Consider the following 24,023-nt stretch of genomic DNA (forward strand, 5'->3'; position numbering starts at 1 on the left):
GCATTACACGCCACCCTATGGTATTGAACGGGGATGAATGTTTAGTCTCTTTTCCCCTTTTTTCAAACTCTTAGGAAATGTAATAAGATGATTTATGACGTCACAGGGAGCGACAATGACGATGATCGCCCCATGTTGGCCTTCAAGATCCTGGATTCACAGAGGTCACGTCCTTCCTAGATCACTTTCCAAGGAACTTTTCCGAGAGAGTCAGTCTACTCTAACAGCCTCACTTCGAAAGGTACCTATAAACCTCTCCGCTCTGAGTCTGACTACGTTCAGACTATCGAGATTTTGACAGGAATTAGAGGATTTTCAAGTCAAATGCTGCCTTTCTTGTGGGGTACCAATCGGAGTGGGCCGTTTCGGGAGATAGTGCAGGAAGAGTGGCTTTTCCTCCACCTCGACCTCTGTAAATTACATTACCGTCTTCCCTTTCCGTCTGAAGAATGGGATAAGCTGGCAGTCACAACTACGTATTAAAGAATACGCAAATATGTTGTTGACAGCCTTTGGGCTCAGAGATTTGCATCTGTCAAACAACAAAGCCCTTCACGATCTTTGAGGTCTGTGGAATCTCGAAACTCGCTCACCATCTACTTTTTGTCTCACCTGTTTTCTCGGAGTCAGACACTCGTGTGAGATCAGGCGACATTTAGTAGCCCTGAGTTTCTTGTTGACGAAGTCGGTTGCGTTGATACACCCCCGATGATCGTGTAACATGAGACCAGGTTGGACTGTCAGGTATTCATCCTTCGGGACTGAATCGCCTTTTTGCTCCGCGCTCCTTTCTCTTGGCACCAGAAGCTTGAGTCAGGAGTTGCTCATGAGTTGATTCGCTGACGACGTTGGGTTGCGTTGATACACCCCCAAGGTTTGCTTAGCTTGAATTGCCCAGGCAGTCCAGACACTCATCCTTCAGCAAAGAATAGTGCCTTATAGTCTTCAGGGTACAGCCTTGCTGTCCTTGATTCGTCTGACTGGTCATCTGGTCAGTCACCGTGCATGTCCAGATCGAAGCTTTCAATATGGAACTTAGACGTAGTCTGAAGTTCTTGATGTCAAAGCATTTCGAACCTCTCCTTTCTGTTAACTTAATGCACGTGACCAGAAAGGCCTATTTTCTAACCACTCTAGATACGACAAAGAGGGTTAGTGAGATTTTAAGCCATCGTCAGACGTTTTGGCTTTAGAGAACACAATGCGGTGCGTTTTCTAAGCCTTCCGTTGTGGCCTAAGAATGGAAACCCGTCTAGTCCTTGGGTCAGGAGCTTGGAATCAAGGGATGGCACAAGTTATTGGGCAAGAGCCAGAGAGAATCCTGTGCCCTGTCGGGTCTCTCAAGTTTTATCTACATAAAACTAAAGAAAGTCGAAGTCCTTCAGACAATCTGCAGTGTTCCGAAAATGACCAGACTTGCCCATATCAAAGAACACCCTGGCTTTATTGTTAAGGAGTTCTTTCAAAAAGGCTCTTTCATTGTGTTTGCACAAAGATTTGAAATCTTTTGATCTGAATGCTCACGAGGTGAGAGCGCGGCCTCGGAAGCATTTCAACAGAGCATGGCACTTGGTAACATCCTGAGTACCACGTTTTAGCGAAGCAACTCTGTGTTCGCTTCACACTCCCTGCGGGATGTGAAGACGGCATATGAGATCTGCTGCTCGCTAGGGCCATACGTGTCTGCAGACACAATCTTGGGGGCAAGAAGTACCACTCATCCTATCCTGTAGAAAATGGTTAGGAAGAGCTCTTAATTTAGTTGTTGAGTCGCCGCCAATGGCGGACTTCTTAACTCTTAAGCCTTAGTTAAAACACCTTTACTTTGGTGGTGATTTATACTATTATATATTATATATATATATATATATTATTATATATATAATATATATATTATTATAATATAATAAGGTTCGGGTATCCATATATATATATTAACATATTAATCAGCATACATATCATACATACATACATACATACATATATATATATATATATATATATATATATATATATATATATATATATATATAATATATATATTTTTTTTTTTTTACTTCTTAGCCCTCATGGTATGGTCAATATGGTCTAGTCACATTGTGGTCACGCCCCCGTTGACAGATCATCTGGAGTGCACCAGCTATATAGGTCTCTACCTCGCTGGCAACTCTAGTAAAGCAGAAGCAGACTTGGGTGACAGTAATCACGAAGTCAGCTATGCTAACAAGTGGAACCAAGATGTAAATCATCTGCACGCAATTTGTTTCCCAAAATCCTTCTATTCTGTCCCTTCCCACCTCCAACGGTGGGATTCAGCTATATATATATCTGACAGGTAAGTTTCATGAAGAAAATGATATTGTTATGATACAATAAAGTTTGTTCATACTTACCTGGCAGATATATATAATCAAGTACCCACCCACCTCCCCTCAGGGGACAGTGGGAATAAAAATATGAATAGAAAATGGGAATGGCTCCTGATACCCGCCTCCCAGTGGCGGGAATGGGTACTAACCACCTGGCCGACCACTGCGTGTGCCGGAAGTTTTTGAAATTCTGTCAGACTTCAGAAAATACAGCTATATATATATCTGCCAGGTAAGTATGAACAAACTTTATTGTATCATAACAATATCATTTTTAATGTCATGTTGAAAATCATTCTTGTTATCTGATATGGTTTTCCATTCTTTTAATATAGCTTCCATATTTTGCAGTAACATAAAGTAAGTAAGTGCCCTATTGTGAATAGTAAGTGATGGAAATTTTTATTTTCTTTTATGTTATGTAAATCTCAGCACTAATAAATGATATACCAATTTATAGCTTTTATTAGGTCTTGAAGTTTAATTTTTTATTTCTCATTCTGTGTCAGTACTTTTAGTTTAAACATCATGAAAATTAAAATTTTCATTGAACTTGAAGACTTGCCAAAATTGATCATGTAATGGGGGAAGCCTGTAGCTAATGCTAAGAAGCAACACATTGTAAAATATTTTAACTTCACTACTAGAGTCATCCGGCTGAACTGAAGGATTTTTTGCCAAATGAAGAATGGTAATTGAACATCGACAATGGATAGCTAAATGAGATGGGAATAAAGGGGGTGGATGAATAGATAGAGGAATAAATTTCTTTACCTAGATAATTTGCTATGCATTTCAAAGGTGTATTTGTATTTAGTGGTAATATCAAAAGTTGCTATTGGTACTGATTACAAAAATGCACATCGGTTGTCAAAAGAAGAGAAAAATAGCCACACTTCACAGAGTATTTTGAAAATTTTAATATGTATCAACAAAATTTTTGTAAGGCATTTGTGCCCAAGACTTACCATGTATTGTTGGAGGAAATTAGAATGATTATATAAAATATATTTTATAGTTAATTGACTGGGACTCAGTTATGAAGTAATGCAATCATGTAACTGTGTAGTAGTATTAATTTTTGTGCACTTCTTTAGGACTGGATGACAGTGTCATCCAATGTCTTTTGTATATTGATAAGTTCATAGTCTTTCCATTGATTTAACCTGCTTTAATTCATTATTAGATATATCATTACAGTATTAAAAGTGCCATTTTAGGTTTTTTAATGCTCTAAATTTTTTTTAATAATATTAGTACCTTATAGATACGCAGGACAATTTAGATAACTTCAATTAATTTTTATATGCACACAAAAAGTTGCCTGCAAGTTTGGTGTTACAGGAGTTATATTTTTTAAATATATAATTTCTGTTTTCTCTTGTATTGAATTACTCAGCCTAGTTGTGCTCATCTTATTTTAAATTGGCTTTTTTTGCATATTACAGAGGTTTAACTAACCTGAAAAGTTTGTAATATTTCCAGGCTGAAAGAAGCAGGCGCACATATGAAACTGCAACTCGGCAGTTGGTTGACTTTCTGCACACTGTAAATTCAACTTTAAGTAATTCATGTACAAATTTAAGCTCTCCTGCACATTCAACATCTTCCCGAAACTCATCAATGAATTTACAGTCAGACACCAGTCTCTATGAGACTTCAAGGAAATCTGAGGCAATACACAGAACAGAGAGTGTGTATGCTTTACCCACACACACAGGAAATCGTCCTAGGTAAGATGAAGATTTCTTATGAGTGGAGAGTAAAATATTTGTGTCAATAACTGTAGGGAGATTCTTTTATGTTATTAAATAGTGTACGGTCAAATTTGAAGCTGGCAATTTGTTTCAGTTATTCTGTATATTCATTATAATTCATTTTCTCCACTTCTTTTGGACTGGTAATTGAGAAATTTTATTTCTTTTTCATTTTGTAGGTGTAGAAGCTTCCATGTTTTCTACTAACTATAAACTTGATCCTTATGGTTTCCTTAAATTGTAATTGTGCATTCTATAAATTATGACCAAGGTGACATTTCAAGTATGATTTTCTTGTTGGACATGGTGGTACCTTTTTAGGTATTGTATGTGCTTCAGCACATGTCTTCCTGTGTTGGTTGACAGTGAATAGATCATAAATTACAAACCTGAATAAAAAATAATTTTAGTCTTACTTAGGCCTTTGAAAAATGATAAATTTTATCTAGCATTTGTAAGCTGGTTCTAACCTTAATAATTGTAATATTTCATTTGATCTGTGGAAGAATTACACTGTTTGCGTGAGAAAGAACAAATAAAAACTTGTTCTTAAGGCATCCTTTGGTCTAGAGTAATCTTTAATTTCAAGCCACGCTAGTCTCCTCTTCAGGTGAAATTAAGAACAGAAGTGCAGCCCTGTACTGTATTCACTTTTACCCGAAGAGTAGCCTATAGTGATTCGAAGTTTTATGCGTTCAGTTGATCTGTTTAGCATATAATTGCTGTCTGTCTGTAACATTATGTTGGTAATGTTGATTTTTGTACACCTGAGGAAAATCTTTGCTATTCAAGGTTCCTGACAACTTCACTTAGGTATACATAGTAAGGCATTTAGTCTGTATGCTTTGTATATATCTTAATTGTTAATATAGACAGGTAAGTTTCTAGCAATGGTTAATTGCTCTCTTACATTTCTTTCTAATCCAGGGTTAACCGTTCTGTTAGTACTTACTGTGTGGCATCAACTCCACCAGCCAAAGAGTCTGGTGCAACAGCAGGACGTGCAGTTAATTCAGAGTTTTTGGTAACACGTGCCAAGGAATTGATTGCTTCTCTCAAGTCTCTCACTAGGAATGAAAGTACAGTGACCTGGTTTTTCATAGTTTGTTTAGCTTTTAATTGATATTTATGTAAAGTAGTTTTCATTGTTATTCATGAACCAGATGTTCTTTAGATGGTATTTTTATGGCATTATAACTGTTTAGCATAAAAACTTGATTTTTTTTATGACTAGTCATTCATGAAATTAGCAAAAATATCATGAAACAAGATGGTGCATAAAGAAATTTTCCTCAAGATTTCCCCCCCCCCCCAAAAAAAAAAAAAAAAAAAATTTAATATAGTAAATTAGTTTCATTATTTTTGTAATTTTATTTAATATGTTAAACTGTTTAGATCTGGTTGGTCAAGTTTGTAAATGGTAATGGGATACTTTTTTGGAAGACATGAAGTAGTGCTGTATGCCAGATGTTAGAAGTATCAAGTCTCGCAATGACAAGGTCATTATGAAGACAGAGGTTATGGGGTACTTACCTTAACAAAGTGATGTTGCTATATCATGACATTATTATCCTCCTCAAAAATTTTATGTTGGCTTTTAACTAAACAAAAATGAGTTTTCTCCATAATTTCCTGTCCAGTGCTTTACATGCCTGAGCTTGTGTCAAGTCTGGGTCTTCATCAGCCACAACATGAAGATGTAAAGTGAAAATACAATAGCATCATTTTTATGAAGTATAGTGGATTTTGTTCATTACAGAGCTCAATACACTGTAGTATGAGAGGTTAGAATCCTCTGAACACATCTCAGCACAGTGAATTACATACCATATTTATTTTGTTTGTATCAGGTATTATTTTTGTAGTTTTGTCTTGCAAAGATGTGAACCTGTTTCATCATCAGTTTACAAAACATCACGATGATTAATTTAGACCAATCATAACCAATCCATGGGCGCTTAATCTCTTTTGTTAACATTTTTAGTTTGGATTTTAATTGAAAATTATGTGTTTTAAATTTTATTGATTGATAATGTGAACTTTGCAGGTTCTCAAAAGCTTGCTGTACTTACTTTCAAATTATTTAGGAAAAATCATATAAGGGGATGTAAAATATATTTTGATATATATAAGACATTTCATCTTTTTGTAGATTTGACTTTCTTGTATACCTAAGTACAGCACAGCACATATGTTATAGATTAATATAGTACTAGTATATTTGACAAATGAATTAAATGTTAATTAGCTCAATGGGAAAAGACCTTAGAGGACAGTTGAATTAGCAAAAGGTGGAAAGCAGTGCAGATGAAGTGTAAAAGGACATGACAAAGAACATTTAGTATTGCCTGCAGTGTTCCATGCTAAGGCATATCGTAAGTGTTTCTCCCTTTCAGGAATATTATTAATCCCATACCATTTACATTTTTATTCATGGATACATGATTTGTGTCTGTCATCTAAAAAAATTCAATCAAGATTCACTCTAGCCTCTATGTGGGTACTGTTTTTACCACCCATGTCCAGCACATTCTTTATAACCTTTGGTGTGAGGCATAAAATTTTTGTACCTTAGTATCCATTGGGGGTTGCCTACTATAGTGTATTTTAGCTGCTATAGACTACTTGTCATCCATTTACATTGATTTGCCCCACCAGACTTTCCAGCTTCTTTACATTCTTTTACATTGGTTTTGCCCTACCAGACTTTCCAAATTCTTTAGCTATCATTTATGAACATGCTCTTCAGACTGACTTTTTGAAAGTCTGGAAAGATTGATTGGTTTGACTAAACTAAAGTAGGAGAATACTAGGTCTTAAGTTGTCAATCCCATTAGCCCTTGCAAAAAGAAAAGTGAGTGAAATATGCAAAATGTTGCAGGTGTGTTAAGGCTTCATGTTGAACCCAAAAAATATGGGTCATCTGTTGCAAGTAGCAGTGGTGTGTCATTGCGCAGCTTTAAGAAGGAAAGTTTCAATGGAGATGACCATAGCTCTACCTCATCATATCAGCTTCAGACTTCAAAGGAAGAAAATCCAGCAAATAATGATGCTGAGGCAGTGATACAGGCTCAAGCTTCTGCCAAATTGAATGATGGTTCCCAGCCGCTAAGGTAGGGTTGTAGGCAATGTATATTTTTACACATGCAACTTACCCGGCAGATATATTCTTAGCTTATGTCTCTGACGTCCGACAGAATTCAAAACTCGCGGCACACGCTACAGGTAGGTCAGGTGATCACCCCCTACCGCCGCTGGGTGGCGGTAATAGGAATCATTCCTGTTTTCTGACAGAATTTTTCTGTCGCCGGTGCTGACAACAACTTTGTTGGTAGCTCCTGCTTAGAATTTCTTGCTTGCTTCGCCGAGGATTATTTGGGAAGTATTTGATCTTTGGTTGTTGGCATACGCTGTTTTTTGGATTTAGTCAGATAATATGTCTGATTTAACACCTGGAACTCTGTTTAGAGTATGTGTAAATGAAGGATGCAAGGTGAGGTTGCCTAAGGCGACTTTGGACCCTCACACTGTTTGTGTAAAATGTAGGGGAAGGGATTGTTCAGTTAAGGATACATGTGATGTTTGCGAGAGCTTAACTGAAGTGCAATGGAAAGAGCTAACTGCATACGTAAATAAATTAGAAAAGGATAGGATTAGAAAAGCTTCAGCTAGAAGTTCAAGTAGATCCCGTTCTGCGGAACAGGATAGTATTTCTAACCCTGCAGTAGCTTCGCCATCTTCCTTTTTGGTTTCAGCTCCTTCCCCCCGCAGCGAACCTGCAGATGCGTCTGCCGAGAGAGCCGCTGTGGAAGCGTCAATCCGCAATTTGCAACAGCAATTGCGAGATATAGACCAAGGTAAGGGTGAAGTGTTTAGTGACGTGTGCAGTGTCCCCAGTGCAGTGGAGGGGGCATCTGACCGACTCCGCATCGCTCCTAGGCCTAGACCTCTTTCAGACTCCCATGCCCAAGGGAGGAGGAATGTCGAAAGCCGCAAGGGGGATGTAGAGTATCCCCAACGGTCAGGCGTCCCTTCAGCAGATCCTGTAGGCTTGTCCCAGGCTGCTGCAGAGAGCTATAGGAAAAGCCTCTTAAGGAAGTGTTTTTCCGACTGATTCGTCCTCTCCTAAGCGAGGATTGAGCTCATCTTCCAAATCGCGCCCTCTCAAGAGAGCCTGGAAACTGTCAGGAGAAGGTGCTCTTGCCTCCAGCCCGGAACCTTTTCCGGAGTATTCTCCTGCGCCTAAGAAGGCTATGAAGTCACCTGAATCTTCACCAGAAGGGATTCGGTCCTCTACTAAGAAATTCCTGTTGGACCTTCAAGCGAATCTCTCTTCTTTAGTAGGCTCTCTTTCAACTAGTAGGCGCAAGGAGCCTTCTCGCAGGAAGGACGCCGCTCTTCCAGTTACGAGTTCTGTTAGGAGACCTTCTCCTAGTAGGAAGGAGGAGTATAGTAGGCGATCTTCACCAGTAAGAACCTATTCTCCCCCGAGAGTAGACGACTCCTTTGATACTTCGTCTAGACAGGGAAGATTGTATTCCCCGCGCAGAAGCTCTGATGCTAAGAAGAGTCATAGCGCAAAGCGCCAAGAAGTAGGCTCTAGATCCTCTCCTCCTGGTAGGAGTAAGGAGAAAGTCTTCATGCGAGAAGGCAGTGATCGGTTTGTATCTGTCGAACGATCTCCTAGGAGTAGGATCTCCTCTTCAAGTGGAAGGAAGGAACGAGAGAGGGTACGCTCTGCTCAGAGGGATAGAAGCGAGAAGGGCTCTCCTTCGAAGGATGACTTTTCTAGAAGGCGCCAACGTTCGATAGGACTCCTGGATGATAGAAGCCCTTTAAGTTACTCGAGAGCTCATGGTAGGCTTTCCTCAAGGGAGTCAAGCGCCTCTCCTAGCAGGTTCCAAGATTCTAGGAAGAACCTAAACATGGGTTCGCTCCCTACTCCTGGAAGAGTATCTAGAGTGGACGCTTTCCAATCTCCTAGCAGGCGTCAAGAGCCTGAAAGGAGCCTAATCTTGGATTCGCGCCCTACTCCTGTAAGATGATCAAGAGTAGGCGCAAGCTCCTCTCCTCAAAGGCAGCAAGAGCCTAAGAAGAGCCTTGCCAGGGATTCGCGCCCTACTCCTGGAAGAAGATCAGGAGTAGGCTCTTACGCCTCTCCTCGTAAGATTCAGGAGCCTGAAAGGAGCCTCTTGTCAGACTCGCGCCCTACTCCTGGGAGTCACAGAAGAGTAGGCTCAAGCGCCTCTCCTCACAGGCACTAAGAGCCTGAAAGGATCCTGACTTTGGATTCGCGCCCTACTCATAGTAGGCGCTCGAGAGTAGAAACGAGTGTTTCACCGGATAGGCGCCAAGAGCCTGAGGAGGTAGGCTCTAGATCCTCTCCTATCAGGTATCAAGAACCTGTGGAGCGGCAGAAAGCGGAGGTTTTTTCTTTGCCGAGGAAACATATCTCGGACTTTGAACTGGCGGCTTCATCGGGCGAACTCTTGAAGGATAAGAGTCGCATACCTGCCAGGACTTCTTCTCCTAAGAAGTCTCCCTCTCCGAACGTAACCTTGGAGGAAGTCTCGGAGGAGGAAGAAACGAAAGAAGTAGGAATCTCTGATTATAAGAGACTTTCATCGTTACTACTTCAGGAGTTTGGGGACTCGCTGTGTTCGGCTGATCCCCCTTCTCCAGGATCTCTGCTATGTAGTACTAAATTGGCAAAATCTACCTCTTTTGTCAAGATGCGGCCAACTCTCTCTATGAGAAAGGCCATTAAGAATCTGGAGAACTGGCTCCTGGTTAAGAAGGAGGCAGGTAAGACGGTGTTTTTGTGCCCTCCGTCTAGATTAACAGGTAAGCCGGGTGTCTGGTACGACACGAAGGAACCCATGGGGTTAGGCCTTCCGGCTTCTGCAAACGCGGATTTTTCTGCTCTGGTGGACTCATCTAGAAGACGCTCTCTACTATCAGCTAAAGCGTCTTGGGGAATGTGCGAGATGGACCATTTACTCAAGGGTCTATTTCACACATTAGAAGTCTTCAACTTCATGGATTGGGCTTTACGATAGGAACTCTAGCAAAAAGAGCGCAGGATCCGGAGTTTGTGACGATGGAGGTGTTATCCAGTGTCCTTTCGTGCCTGGACAAGGCAGTCATGGATGGATCCACAGAAGTAGCCTCTCTCTTTGGAGCAGGAGTGCTCAAAAAGAGATCAGTTTACAGCTCGTTTCTCTCCAAGTCTGTTTCTCCCTTACAGAGAGCCTCTTTGCTTTTTTCACCACTCTCGGAATACCTGTTTCCTCAGGAGACAGTGAGGGACATTTCTAGGTCACTTTTGGAGAAGGCTACGCAAGATCTTCTTGCCCAGTCCGCCAAGAGGCTTAAACCTGCTGTGCCGATGGCTAAGAGAGAGGGAGCAACGAATAAAGTGTCCTTCCAACAGCCCTTTCGAGGAAGAACAACCTCGAGACCCGCACTTAAGAGTAGAAGGCCGTTTAAGAGAGGACGATCTTCTCGAAGACCATTCTCAAAGCCGCAGTGAGACAGGAGTCCTCCAGACTCCAGTAGGAGCCAGACTTTTGAGGTTCGCGAAGGTCTGGGCTCAGAGGGGGGCGGACAACTGGTCCCTCTCTATCCTCGAGAGAGGATACCTGATCCCCTTCAGGGAAAAACCTCCCTTAACCACCACTCCAAGGGAGTTAACGGCAAGATACAGAGATCCTTTAAAGAACCAAACACTATTACATCTGGTGCAACAGATGTTAGAAAAGAAGGCTATAGAAAAGGTATTAGACATTCAATCTCCAGGCTTTTACAATCGCCTCTTTCTGGTACCAAAAGCCTCGGGGGAGTGGAGACCAGTGCTGGACGTAAGCGCTCTGAATCACTTTGTGATCAAAACAACATTCACAATGGAGACGACGTCTTCAGTTCTTTCAGCGCTAAGACAAGGGGATTGGATGGTGTCATTGGATCTGCAAGATGCCTACTTTCATGTACCCATCCATCCCTCGTCCAGAAAGTACCTAAGATTTATGGTACAGGGCCAAGTATTTCAGTTTCGCGCCCTTTGTTTCGGTCTTTCCACAGCTCCCCAAGTTTTCACGGGATTGATGAAAAATGTAGCACATTGGCTACATTTAAAAGGAATAAGGATATCTCTGTATCTCGACGATTGGCCGATTCGCTCTCAATCCAAGGATCAGTGTCTGGAGGACCTAAGATCGACGTTGGATCTGACTCAGTCCCTGGGACTGATAGTGAACCTCGGGAAATCCCAGATGGATCCCCAGCAGAGCATTGTCTATCTGGGGATTCTGATGGATTCTCGGGGTTTTCAAGTGTTTCCGTCCATAGAAAGACAAGAACGGTGCATTCTAAAAGTGAAGACCTTCTTAAAGAAAGAACAATGTTCCGCGAGGGAATGGATGAGTCTTCTGGGGACCCTCTCCTCGTTGGAACAGTTCGTTTCTCTAGGGAGGCTTCACATAAGACCACTTCAATTCTTCTTGAAGGAGAATTGGGACCAGAAGAATCAGGATCTGTGGGAATCTTTTCCTCTGTCCGAGGAATAAAGGAAAACCTCAGCTGGTGGTTAGAACCAGGCAGACTAAACGAGGGACTATCGCTGCAGTTACCGAACCCCTCCCTAGTGTTGTTTACAGATGCTTCGGAAATGGGATGGGGAGCGACGTTGGGCCCGAGAGAAGTGTCAGGCACCTGGAGTGGGGAACAGGTGTCCTGGCACATCAACGAGAAAGAGTTAGTGGCAGTGCATCTAGCTCTCAGACAGTGGGAATCCCAAGTCGCGAACTCAGTGTTGCAGGTAAATTCAGACAACACGACAGCTCTAGCCTACATAAGAAAACAGGGGGGGACTCACTCCCTCTCACTGTACAAGAAGGCGAAGGAGCTTCTTCTATGGTCAAAGGAGCGGAACATCATGCTCTTAACGAGGTTCATCCAAGGCGAGAAGAACGTCAGAGCAGACTTGTTGAGCAGGAAAGATCAAGTCATTTCCACGGAGTGGACCCTGCACTCAGAGGTCTGCAATCAGATTTGGAGCCTATGGGGAAGGTCAAACATAGACCTGTTTGCAACTCATTGGAATGCCAGGCTGGAGAACTACTGCTCTCCGATTTCGGATCCAAGGGCAGTAGCAATAGACGGCCTCCTTCTAAATTGGGAAGGAATAGACGGCTACGCTTTTCTTCCTTTCAAGATCATAGGAAACTTCATAAGGAAGTTTGTTTTGACAAAAGGAGCGAAATTGACCCTAACCGCCCCATTCTGGCCAGCTCAAGAGTGGTTCACAGAGGTACTGGAATGGATGATAGATTTTCCAAGGTACCTTTACCTTCCTTTACGGAACGATCTTCTCAGACAGCCCCACTTCGACAGATACCACAAAAGCCTCCCCGCGCTCGGTCTGACTGCCTTCAGACTGTCGAAGGACTCGTCAAAGCGAAGGGGTTTTCACACGCGGCTGCAAAGGCAATTGCAAGAGCCAGGAGACCTTCAACTATACGCGTGTACCAGTCGAAGTGGGAAGTGTTCCGAAGGTGGGCCAGGAATCAGAATGTATCCTCTTCCAGTACCTCTGTGACGGAAATAGCAGATTTCCTGTTGTATTTGAGACAAAAATGTAACCTTGCAGTCTCGACTATAAAAGGTTATAAAAGTATGCTTTCCTTGGTGTTTAGACATACAGGACTAAACATCACGGATGACAAGGACCTACACGATTTGATTAAATCATTCGAAACTTGGAAGTCCAAGACAGCTAGACCACCCAGCTGGAACCTGGATGTGGTGCTAAGGTTTCTCATGTCAGATAAATTTGAACCTCCCAATAACTCATCGTTTAGGGACTTGACTAGGAAATCTATTTTCCTCTTTGCATTAGCATCAGCTAAAAGAATAAGTGAACTCCAGGCTTTAGAAGGCACAGTGGGCTTCAGGAAGGATTCTGCAGTGTGTTCATTTAATCCCCTATTTTTAGCAAAAAATGAGAATCCTTCTAAGCCTTGGCCAAGGACGTTTGAAGTTAAAGGATTGACTTCCCTGGCAGGGAGAGAGATAGAGAGAACCTTGTGTCCGGTAAGGATCCTCAAGTTCTACCTAGAGAGGAAAAAGCAAATGGGAGGAAACTCAGAGAGCCTTTGGTGCTCAGTAAGAGATCCGAGAAGAACGATGTCGAAGAATGCACAGGCATTCTTTATCAGAGATATTATTACAGAAGCACATATTTCCTGTAAAGAGGAACATCTCGGACAGATGAGAGTTAAAGCACATGAGGTCAGAGCCGTGGCAACCTCCTTAGCTTTTCACAAGAATATGTCGTTACAGGATTTAATTGGATCCACATATTGGAGATGCAATTCTGTGTTTGCGTCTAACTATTTGAGAGATGTACGTGTGACTTATGATAAGTGCTTCTCTCTCGGACCTTACGTGTCTGCGGATTCGGTGCTGGGACAGGGGGCTGAAACCAATCTAGCTTAGTTTAGATAGATTAGGAATTTTAATCTTGTGGTGTTGTTTTTTTATGGTCGATTGAAAGTGGTGAGGGAAAAGTACCACTTTCAAATCGTAGTGTATAACAAAGTAGTGTGGTCAGGTGGTCGAGATTGGTTGTTTCATGCTCCTTGTAATGGTTTGGACCTAGGCTCTGTCTTGTAAGAGGGTTAGTCCCCGTTGATATGACAAAGGTGAAGGCTCTACCATGTAAGTGGGATAGGCCCCATTGGTACGATCCGAAATAAGGCTCTGTCGAATAAGTGGGCTAGCCCCCATTGACATGATCCAGAAGAGTTCTCAGTGACAGGTCTCATCCTCACTGGAACTCTTGAGGCAAGCAGACTCATAGACAGTACTCATGAAGTCTTCTGCCCAATAAGGTAGGAATCAAGGTATTTAAGTTTATTTATAGTACCTACAACAAAAGTTGTTTTCCCTGTTTTTTTGAATTGCTATTCATATTGAGTAACTTTCTCTTACCCTCCTCCAAGGGTGCCAATCAGCTAAGTATATATCTGCCGGGTAAGTTGCATGTGTAAAAATGAAATTGTTAAGATACAATAAAGTTTTACACATACTTACCTGGCAGATATATACTTAGCTTATGTCTCTGACGTCCGACAGAATTCAAAACTCGCGGCACATGCTACAGGTAGGTCAGGTGATCACCCCCTACCGCCGCTGGGTGGCGGTAATAATCATTCCCGTTTTCTGACAGAATTTTTCTTCTCCCTATCTCCTGAGGGGAGGATGGGTGGGCCATTGAACGTATATATCTGCCAGGTAAGTATGTGTAAAACTTTATTGTATCTTAACAATTTCATTTTGTATAACAGAGTTATTTAATTTTTTAAATATACATTACAATAGATTACTACTAACCATTTACTGACATTTCAATCATGCCTTGTTTCTGGTAATTTTTCTTTTTGAGTTACATATAATTGCTATTTTTTTTATGTTGACCTAGTGGCTAACTTCATAATGAGTAACTTTAGTTTGGAAATCTAACAATTCTTAAATTTATCTTTATTGATGGTAAATGGGAGTATAACAATTGTTTGGTTGGAGTTGATTTGTTGGGAAGGGTGTTGTGGATTAGCACCTTTTTGGAAGCACTATTTTGGAATTTTTGTGGTGGTCTTCAAAATGGTAAACTTAATGTATATAGAATTAATAACTGCTTTATCTAGAGACTTCACCAATGGAAGTGGAGGCTTTAAGAGAAGTACTGCTTCAGTTTGGAGTTTTTATAACTATTAATGCAATTTTTAACATCCATCTTCACTGAATCTGCATGTTTACCTTCAGCTTAATGGTGGTGGGTGAGGCATCATCCCATTCTGTGGAGCAAGGGTACTCTTCTCTCCCTGTCAGTGGATGCATATCAAGAATCCTGAATGACTCTGATCAGCGTCTTGTATGGGTTTGAGACTCTGAAGACCACATTAGTTTGGGTTTAACAGATGTGAAGTTTAGTCAGTGGTTTCATCATTTGTCTCTAGCCAAAACTGGGATAAGATTGATGGATGGTGGAAAGTCATTTGCACAAATTATAAGTTTTATTGTTTTATTCTTCTACTCTTATTAGCACAAAATATCACTGAAGTGTATAGATTAAGTGGCATGAAAGTAATATCTGTTGTATGTTAGTGTGAGATTTTTATGATTAAGTGGACCAAAAATTTAGGTTGTAGTTTCGCTATGGTATTGCATAATGTTCACAGAACAGATTCTGAAAATATGTACCTCAAGCATGTCTGTACTTTGCTGATGAATTTGATTACTTGAATTTTCCAAATTTGGGATGAATAAGGTGCTTTCAGACTTCTCCTAATATCATTTTCATCTTTTAAATTATTGGTTACAATTTGGTTATTACTGTATTGAATTTTCCTGCTGTGGAAAAAAGTGATGTGGTTAATTGCTCATAATTCTGTTCACTGTAGCAGTGTTTTTTTATGGCAATCTTTCAAACAGTTTTCAGCAGTGTACATAGTTATGTTGTGTTCCCTCTTTTAAACCAAATAAACAAAAAACTCATTTTAAATAAGGTAACTTTTTATTCTTGGCTTTTGGTAGACCATCCAGATGGAAGTAACTACGTGATGAATAGAAGTCTCTGGTTGTGCTGCCTAGTTAGGCAAACTACAATACATACTTCCATTCTGTCCTGCTTTAGTCTGTACACATTTGTGCATCTGTGGTATGCTTTTAAGATGCTGTTTCTCTTGTGAAATGAGTGTCAATTCCTCTCCATTAAAATAGTTAATATTGTACTGCATTGTAATGCCTAGAGTAACTTTAATGCGTGGAATTAAGGTTTATGGAGGTAATTAATTTATATTTAACTGGACTGTGTTGCAGCTTTGCTCCAGTTAACAAATAATAAGACTTGAATGGTACTTTACAGTTTATGTTAGTACTCTTACTGTAGGATATTTGAGTGTTCTGTATTGCACTACATGATTCTTGTTGTGAGAAATGAACTTGTTGACTTACTGATTTAAAGTTTTGTTGCATATTTAGAAGATAAATGGAAAATTTTGATTTCTCCATGTTTTTGTTTGGTTTATGTATTCTTCTCTTGTTAAGCATATTACCATTTGTGTTGTAGCTTTTCCATTGTATGATTACTGTGTTTGTCATAGCCTATATACTTCTTTCAAATGAAAGTTGGCTTTTGAAACATAAGTTGCATGTAAAGAAACTATTCTGAGATAGATTTCTTTGTAGCCATTATGATTTTTCAGCTGCAAGTTGGCCTGAGAAATAGGTAGCAAACCAAGGCAATCATGTGTAAACACAGTTATTGGTTGATTGGCAGCTTGGATGGCCTCTAAAAGTACTGAATGAATAAGTTAGCACTTACAGTACATAATCAAAAACGAGAATCGTGTATTGTGTGTGGCCTCAAGCAAAGAACATATAGACACATTCCAGGATGCTAGACATATGGTATTAGCTGACTGGATCTATTGAGCAATGTAGTACTAAACATCACAGTTACAGTAGAAATTGTCATAAGTACTGTAGTGATCAAAGGTTTATTTGTATCAAGACTATTGATTCATATAAGAAATCCTTTGTATGAAAAATATGCCTTTCAAAATAGAAATTGTATCAGTTGCAAGGAGGATACATTGAAGATACTCAAATACTAACAGACTACGGGAAAAAGGTTCATGTATAAGATACATAGTCTCATTTTCAAAGACTACCAGTCAAGTTGTGAAAATAATTTAGGTAGAATTAACAGAACACTTGTGATTTATTAATTTTTATTCATTTTTTTTTAAAGGTGTCTCCTCAGATGGTCTGGATTAAAAAAAAAACTATGCCAGATGCCTAGGTGTTATTATTTACTCTTATGATTTGTAATGAACCTGTAGTATTTTGGAATACTAAACTGAACATTTTGAAATCTGGGCAAACAAGTCTACTTTTGAATTCACTTTTTTTTGTTGGCTTCTTGGACGTAATTATGATCTCGTTCATACAGCCTAGTTTCCATTTCAGCAAACAGCAAATAAAACTTTTATTTACAGCAACTGTTGTTATGGCTCTTTAAGATGCCAGTTCATTGGTTTTGGTCACATTTTGTTTTGACCCCTTCATGTCTCGGCATACCATTGTCAGATGATTATTTTACTTCTTACAAAATGGTCCTTACTCCATTTACTGTAATGGTCAGACTTCAGTTACTTTCTCTTGTGGATGACTAGTGTTGTTATTGACAAGAAGTTTTAAATGAGGTACAATTATGTTCGATTCTCGGCCATTCTATTGAGGAGCGAGAGATGTGTATTTCTGGTAATAGAAGTTCACTTGACGTGGTTCGGAAGTCACGTAAAGCCATTGTTCCCGTTGCTGAATAACCACTGGTTCCATGCAACGTAAAAAGCACCATACAAACAAACAATTATGCCAAGAAATGTTTTTAATATTCAAGAGTTTTCCATCATCACTGTTTTTTTGATAACTAAGGCTTAACTACTGATGGATGGTCTATCCACTGCTAAGATTAAATTGATATTTATGTAAAATATAAGTATTTATGAAAAACTTAAATTGTTTGGAAGGTATTTTTGGTACTATTTTGGTAGAAAGGGTATGTACTTAGATAAGTGTGATTTCTAGTAATGTATTACGTATTCTTATGGATTTCATAATGTTGCATTATTTGTTGCCTTGCAGAAATTTGTGAATTGTTGAATGTTGTACAGTATGGAGTAATGGAAGAAATTAAATTATGCTAAGGATGTGCCTTTTCATTTTGAAAATATAGTTGGATGCTTTTGTTGGCAATTTTTAAGTGCAAATGGTACACTGTTGACATCCACTGCTGTGTAGAAATTTAAATATGAAACATAAGTAAATATTTTTGTCAGTTCATTACTATTTATAAAAATATATATATTTCTAAACCAAAGAGCTTTCTTTAGGGAAGAAGTAATTGACATTTGTAACTACCAAAGTCACTGAGAATTCTAAAAATTCTCATTAGTGTTGTGTCTTGTAGCAATATGAGTACTGAATATGATGTATAATTTTTTATTTTCAGGTGAACTTGATCATATTATACTGCATTTGAGGAGGCAAAGTTATGGGATTAATTTTGAACACAGAAATACAAACAGTACGCACTAGCAATGATTTGTAAAAAGCTATGTTAATTATTATCATACTTGGATGGCAGAAGATAGATGCATGAAAGATATAATTCAGGTGCAGAGCTAAACCAAAAAGTGACTGAATGTGGTAATGATTGAAAAGGTGAACATTTTTTTGTGTATTGGACGGGTGTATTTTTAGCAATTTTAATATGAAGTGGAAGCAAAGTGTTTAGTGCCACCTAAGTCTATGGATCGATTTTGATTGATACATGGTATGTGAATTAGATTGTAAGATGTATTAGAATCAGAATTTCAATAAGTAAATTATTCAGAATTAATATTGCTTCTGATACAGAAATTGTACCAAATAAATCAGGTAACTTACCTGAAAATGGGAAATATTCAAGTCCTTATTTTAATTATTGAGAAAAAGGAGAAGAGAAGTATTAAAACAAATAATGTGAGCAAGTAATCCTATAGGTAAGAGAAATTAAAGGGGTATTGCTATTGTAAAAAGAAGTTTCAGAGCTTTTTTCAGTACAGTTAATGATACCATAAATGTTTTGTTTTCAGCAGCCCTCCTCAAAAGAACTGAATGATAGTAATTAATTTAGTACCAATAGCTCAATAGGTATTATGGTACTTCACAGGTATGATAAGATCAGAGGATATTGTTCATTTTTAAATAGCTCAAATAGTCTTTTAATTATTTTTCTGAAATGGGACTTACAATTAGTACCTCATAATGAAAAAGTATTGTTCATTTTAACAGCTTTTGTTAGTAGTGACATTTTTAATCTCCGAGTTCCCTTTAATTTTTATTATTACTCTGATTTATGTCATTTACACCAAGGGGATTTTGATTTTGTTGGTAGGTAATCTTGGATAAATTGAAGCAAAAGTGAGAGAGTGACCCTTTTTTTTCTTCTCATGATTTACTAGAGATTTAGATGTCTATATTTTTAGTTCCTGTTATTCATATTTACCAAAGAATTTCAGTTATATTCACTTTATACAAAAATGTTGTCATTGTTTGTCAAATTTTTAATTTTATCATTGAAATTTGAGAGCATAAAAGAAAACATCATGAAAAACTTGTTATGTATTCTTAGTTATGGTGTGAACAAAGTTAAACTAAAGTGTTATTTTTTATACTAACCAGGTATTAAGAAAATCTTTTAAATATTTATCAAGTGTTTGTTCCTGTTTTGAAGATTTTACCCCTTGGTTTTTCCATTTTGTTTTTATCGCAGAAGAGCATAAGAAAAATACTTGTGTTGATATATTGTTCTGCAAATAACTCATGGTTTAAGAATAGAAGTACTGTCAACAGTTGAAGGATGTAATTAAGTACATATACTGTAAGTAAGGCAAGAAAAATTATGATGCTTGATGACATAAGATTCTGAATCTTGATCCTTTAGTTCCTGATTGTATTGCATAGTTCTCCGAGTATAACTTATTTTTTCCTCCAATTAGTTACAGTAGTATAAGTTTTTTAATACCGTACCCTTTTCCTTGCCAATTTAAGGTAAACTCATATCTGGTGTCCATTATTTAGTGGAGCTAGTTTTCATCCTAATTATGGATAATCTGTCTCATATTTATTTTCTGTTGTAAATCAATGTCAGCTGAGGTTTTAGATTCTCCTTTTTTATTGCCAGTGTTTTGCTTTTTATCCACCAGTGATACAAATAATGATTATTTAACTTTTTAAGTCTTATTTACCTAAATTTTCTTTAATCAGTTGTCAGTACTGTTGCTTGTAAGTGAGAATTATAGAATGGTATTTTAAATATCAATATATTGGTTCAGAAATGTTTGCCTCTGTATTTTGTATAGCTAAGAGAAACCGTCTCATCCAGGTGCAAAGATTGAATGGATATCAATGACTGTCCGTCCATTGACTCTATAGGGTGATCTTGGAAAGCTTTATTAGTTACACGTTTCAGTAAAGGGAACTTAGCAGACTTACTTTATTTTCAGTAGAAAGTAAATGCTTAAGATTTCCTCCCATTTTTAGTTTAATCTAGTTTTAGTAGAATTGAGCTTTAGCATGACTTTGCATACATATATAGTATTGTATGCTGTATTTTAAACTAGCAACTGTGCTTACAATCTCATGTGCCGTTATTACATAGAAATATCTAGTCCTTTATTTGTAAATTATCTTTTGAGAAGTTTTAAATCACTCAGTAATTAAATATGATCCTCATTGCTCCTGTTACTTTAAATTTTAGCATGTCCAATCATTTATAATCCTTGGGTTACCATATTTTAAAAAATAAGTTAGCTCTCTTTTATGTAATGAATTTTAAGATATTTTTTGGGTTGTGGATTTTTGTAAAGGTTGAATTCTAAGGCTATGTAGAAATTCTTGATGTTAAAACTGTTAGTGGTAAAGTAAGTTTTTGTTCGGTGGTTTACACTGTACTACTGCTTTACCACCGTTCATGAACAGGCTAGTTTTGGTAATTGTATCTTGGATCTTATTGCCACTCAGCAAGTATAGTACAAGAATTCACTAGAGGTTGTCATGTTCATTGTGCATGAATTACTGTTTCTCCCCTTTAGTCAGTCAACTCTTCTTATGTCCAGAACTTCATATCACCTTGTACACAATTCTTTGTATCGTTAATAATCTTCCTTTAATTTTAGATTTCTTTCTCGTTTCCTAGTTCCATTTTGCCATTTTGACATAAGTTGAGTAAATTTATTCCAGATGGCATATTCATAAAAACCATAATTTTGTAATTTTTTATTTATGGTAATTTTTAAATGAAAATGTTTAAAAATCTTCATTATGAAATGCAAATTAAATTTTTTTTATAACAGTAAGAATATTGCTTAAAACACATTGGTACATTGAAATTTTTTTTTTAGTTGCACATAGAAGGTTAGTGAAATTATAGAGCAAGTAGTGCAGTAGCAAAGTGCACTTTCATCTTTGATCTGAACATTTTTGTTTACTGATATAGTGCAGTCAGGCTTACCAAAGTTATCTTGCCAGTATTGTAGCTATAGTATTTGATATATTGTAATATTCTTGTTTTAATACACAGTAATTCATTTAACTTCAAATTTCCTCTTTTCATTAACCTAATTTTCAAGTGTGATTTTGAACACCAGAGCCAAGGGCTACCATGCAGTGAAGGATATATGGTACCACATATCAGAATTTGGTTAACATGATGGTCTTACTAAAGCTTGGGTACCAGAAATATACCTTCAAATATAAACTGGATCAAGAGTGCCCTAGTGTTTCCTCAGAACATTTTAACTAGCTCACAAAAATTACAAAAAATGCAGTATGACCAAGTTTTTGGAGCATCTTAAACTACAAGAAAGTTATTACACTAACATTGCATGAAATTGTATATAATCAATCTGCTTATTTACCTCATCATAAAACATGTATATTGAATGAAGTTAGCCTCTATTCAGTGCAGTTTAGTACCTATTGACACTATTGTGAAATTGTTTAACAATACTACAGAAGTCATGAGGCATTTAAAGGACTTGCCGAAGGATTTATTTTAAATAACTTAAAATTAGAGCAAATTGAAGTTAAAGAATTGGATAGCTAGGCAAAAAGAGATCAGAAGGGATGGATGAAACGTAAAAGGCAGAAAGCAATGCAGCCTGAGTCCTGAAGATCACTGGATAACATTCGTTATCAACTAGTCACCATACTGAGGTAGTGCCATCAGTGAGCCTCACATGGGCCATATAAGGCATTACTTAAGCTGTCTGTAGCCATGAGCTGCAAACCCTCTAATTCCTTTTATTGTATCTCCATTCATATTCTTTCTTCCATCTTGCCATCCCCCTCCCCTGACGATTTTTCATAGTGCAACTGCAGTTTTCCTCTTCTTACCCCTTTCAATTCTTAATTTCTCTTTCAGAACTGAATGACATCATAGATCCCAGCGCAAGGCCTTTGGCCTAAATTCTGTATTCCATTCCATTACACCATCTGTGTGACACACCATGCAGTACTCGGCTACAGGCATCATTACCTCCGTAGGTGGTTGCACTGTCAATGTGGTGCACTGGAGGCGTTACTTAAGGTTCTTTGCAGTATGCCGTCTGCCCCTAACTGCAACCACTTTCGTTCCTTTTACTGTACTACCTCCTTTCATATTCTCTTTCTTCCTTCTCCTAACAATGGATTCATAGTGCAACTGCGAGGTTTTCCTCCTATTACACCTTTTAAACTTCCACTGTCAATTCCCGTTAATGAAGAAAAATATATAAATTGTCCACTTCTTACATTGCTAAGAACAGTTGGACAAAATGAAAATAGAAAATACCGTGCGCAGATTCATGGTTTTACATTCCGTAAGACATTACCAAGGTTTACAGAAGAGCAGTACCTACCATTCCTACACAAGTTTATCCCCACATATCCCGAAACTGCTCGTTTTCTTTATAGTCTTATGGAGCCTAAACTCATCTCGCCTGTGTCTTGGTGGCTTCATTCCTTAATCGTGACGTCATTTTACACCTTTACAATTCGTTCCTTGATTTATACTTAATTATTATGAGTATTTTATAAAACTTCGATTGCAGTGATGCCTAAAACGAGGTATTGTTGATGGTTAGGTTAAACTGCAGAAGAGCGGAAGTGCCATCATGTAAAGGAATAATATTCATGTGTTTGAGTCTGGACGACAGTCGACAGTCTATAATATTTCACCTACAAAAGTGGATAGTCGTTACGGTCTTGTGATCTTTTCGTAACCAACACTTATGTTTGCCTAGAACACTGCGTTCAGCTACAATCGGTTAGAACTAGTAGGTACAAGAAATATAGTCAATAGTTAATGCTAACCTGTATGTGGAGCTTCAGTTCCAAACCAAAAATAAATCTTGAATTGCACACGAAATTGAAAAAAATAGGCTTTTAGATTTCTTATGAATATATATTCCTTAATATCTAACACAAGGCACTTAACTTTCTAATCAAATTTTTAATTAATAAATGTTCTTTTTATAGGGTTTGTGTGCGAGAGTACAACTGGGACCGTTCCTTCGATTTATTCTTCGATTTATTTCACATAAACTGGAGTACAGTTTGAATGTTTCTTTAGTAAGCTGTCACTTTGTTAATATTCAAAGTAGTTACTGTTCACACTTGTTCAGTTCTCCAATCACCGGTTCATAATGTTTCTTGTGCGTTCACTGCGTTGGCTTGGTAATCGTTGCGCCAGAACTTTGGTTTGTATAAACATTGTTGTTGGTTTTAAAAATTTAGAGAATTTCAGTCTAATTATATATTGAACACATTTAACTTGACAAGTGTTTAAAATGTAATTATAAAGGCGAGGCTGTATTAGCAGCTGTAGAAAATCCATAAGTAGCTAGTGTACTATCGCAGGATTCGCAGCCCCAAGCCAGTTTGTAAAGTGCCGTTTTGAGAGGCAACTAACTGTTCCTGCCTGTGGGAATTATTTTGGCCTGACAAGGTAAGTACTTTTCCCTACATAATAATTACCGTAGAAATTGAGTAGCTATGACCTTGATGAATAGGCCTATCACAGCAAATCGCGAAGCATTTTATTTTATTTATGACTGCTACCTATAACTGCCTTCTCAACAACTAGGCCTAGCTTATTTATTGACGCCGAATCGCGAAGTCAGCATAAGCATCTGTTTACGCACTCAGGATGTAGCGTAAAATTTAAGGTTATGAGGTGACATTGTAGTACCTATTTCCTAAGCTTAGCAAAGTTAAACATTATGGCGTAGCACATACTACCTAGTAGTAT

General features: G+C 38.2%; 1 protein-coding gene across 3 annotated transcripts in view; it reads left to right on the plus strand.

Moving 5' to 3' along the window:
* LOC135206161 (uncharacterized) overlaps positions 1–21,333 on the plus strand; it is a 102,029-nt gene extending 80,696 nt beyond the window's left edge. For 2 of the 3 annotated variants that reach the window (XM_064237439.1, XM_064237440.1), the window contains exons 6-9: positions 3,855–4,102; positions 5,054–5,205; positions 7,008–7,239; positions 14,948–21,333. In XM_064237439.1, coding sequence (XP_064093509.1) covers positions 3,855–4,102; positions 5,054–5,205; positions 7,008–7,239; positions 14,948–15,068 — 753 coding nt within the window. In that variant the 3' untranslated portion in view covers positions 15,069–21,333. The remainder of the gene's footprint in view (positions 1–3,854; positions 4,103–5,053; positions 5,206–7,007; positions 7,240–14,947) is intronic. The other variant, XM_064237441.1, reaches the window with a different exon arrangement.
* The last annotated feature ends 2,690 nt before the right edge of the window (positions 21,334–24,023 follow it).

Source organism: Macrobrachium nipponense, chromosome 29 (assembly GCF_015104395.2).
Source record: "Macrobrachium nipponense isolate FS-2020 chromosome 29, ASM1510439v2, whole genome shotgun sequence".
Classification (NCBI taxonomy): domain Eukaryota; kingdom Metazoa; phylum Arthropoda; class Malacostraca; order Decapoda; family Palaemonidae; genus Macrobrachium; species Macrobrachium nipponense.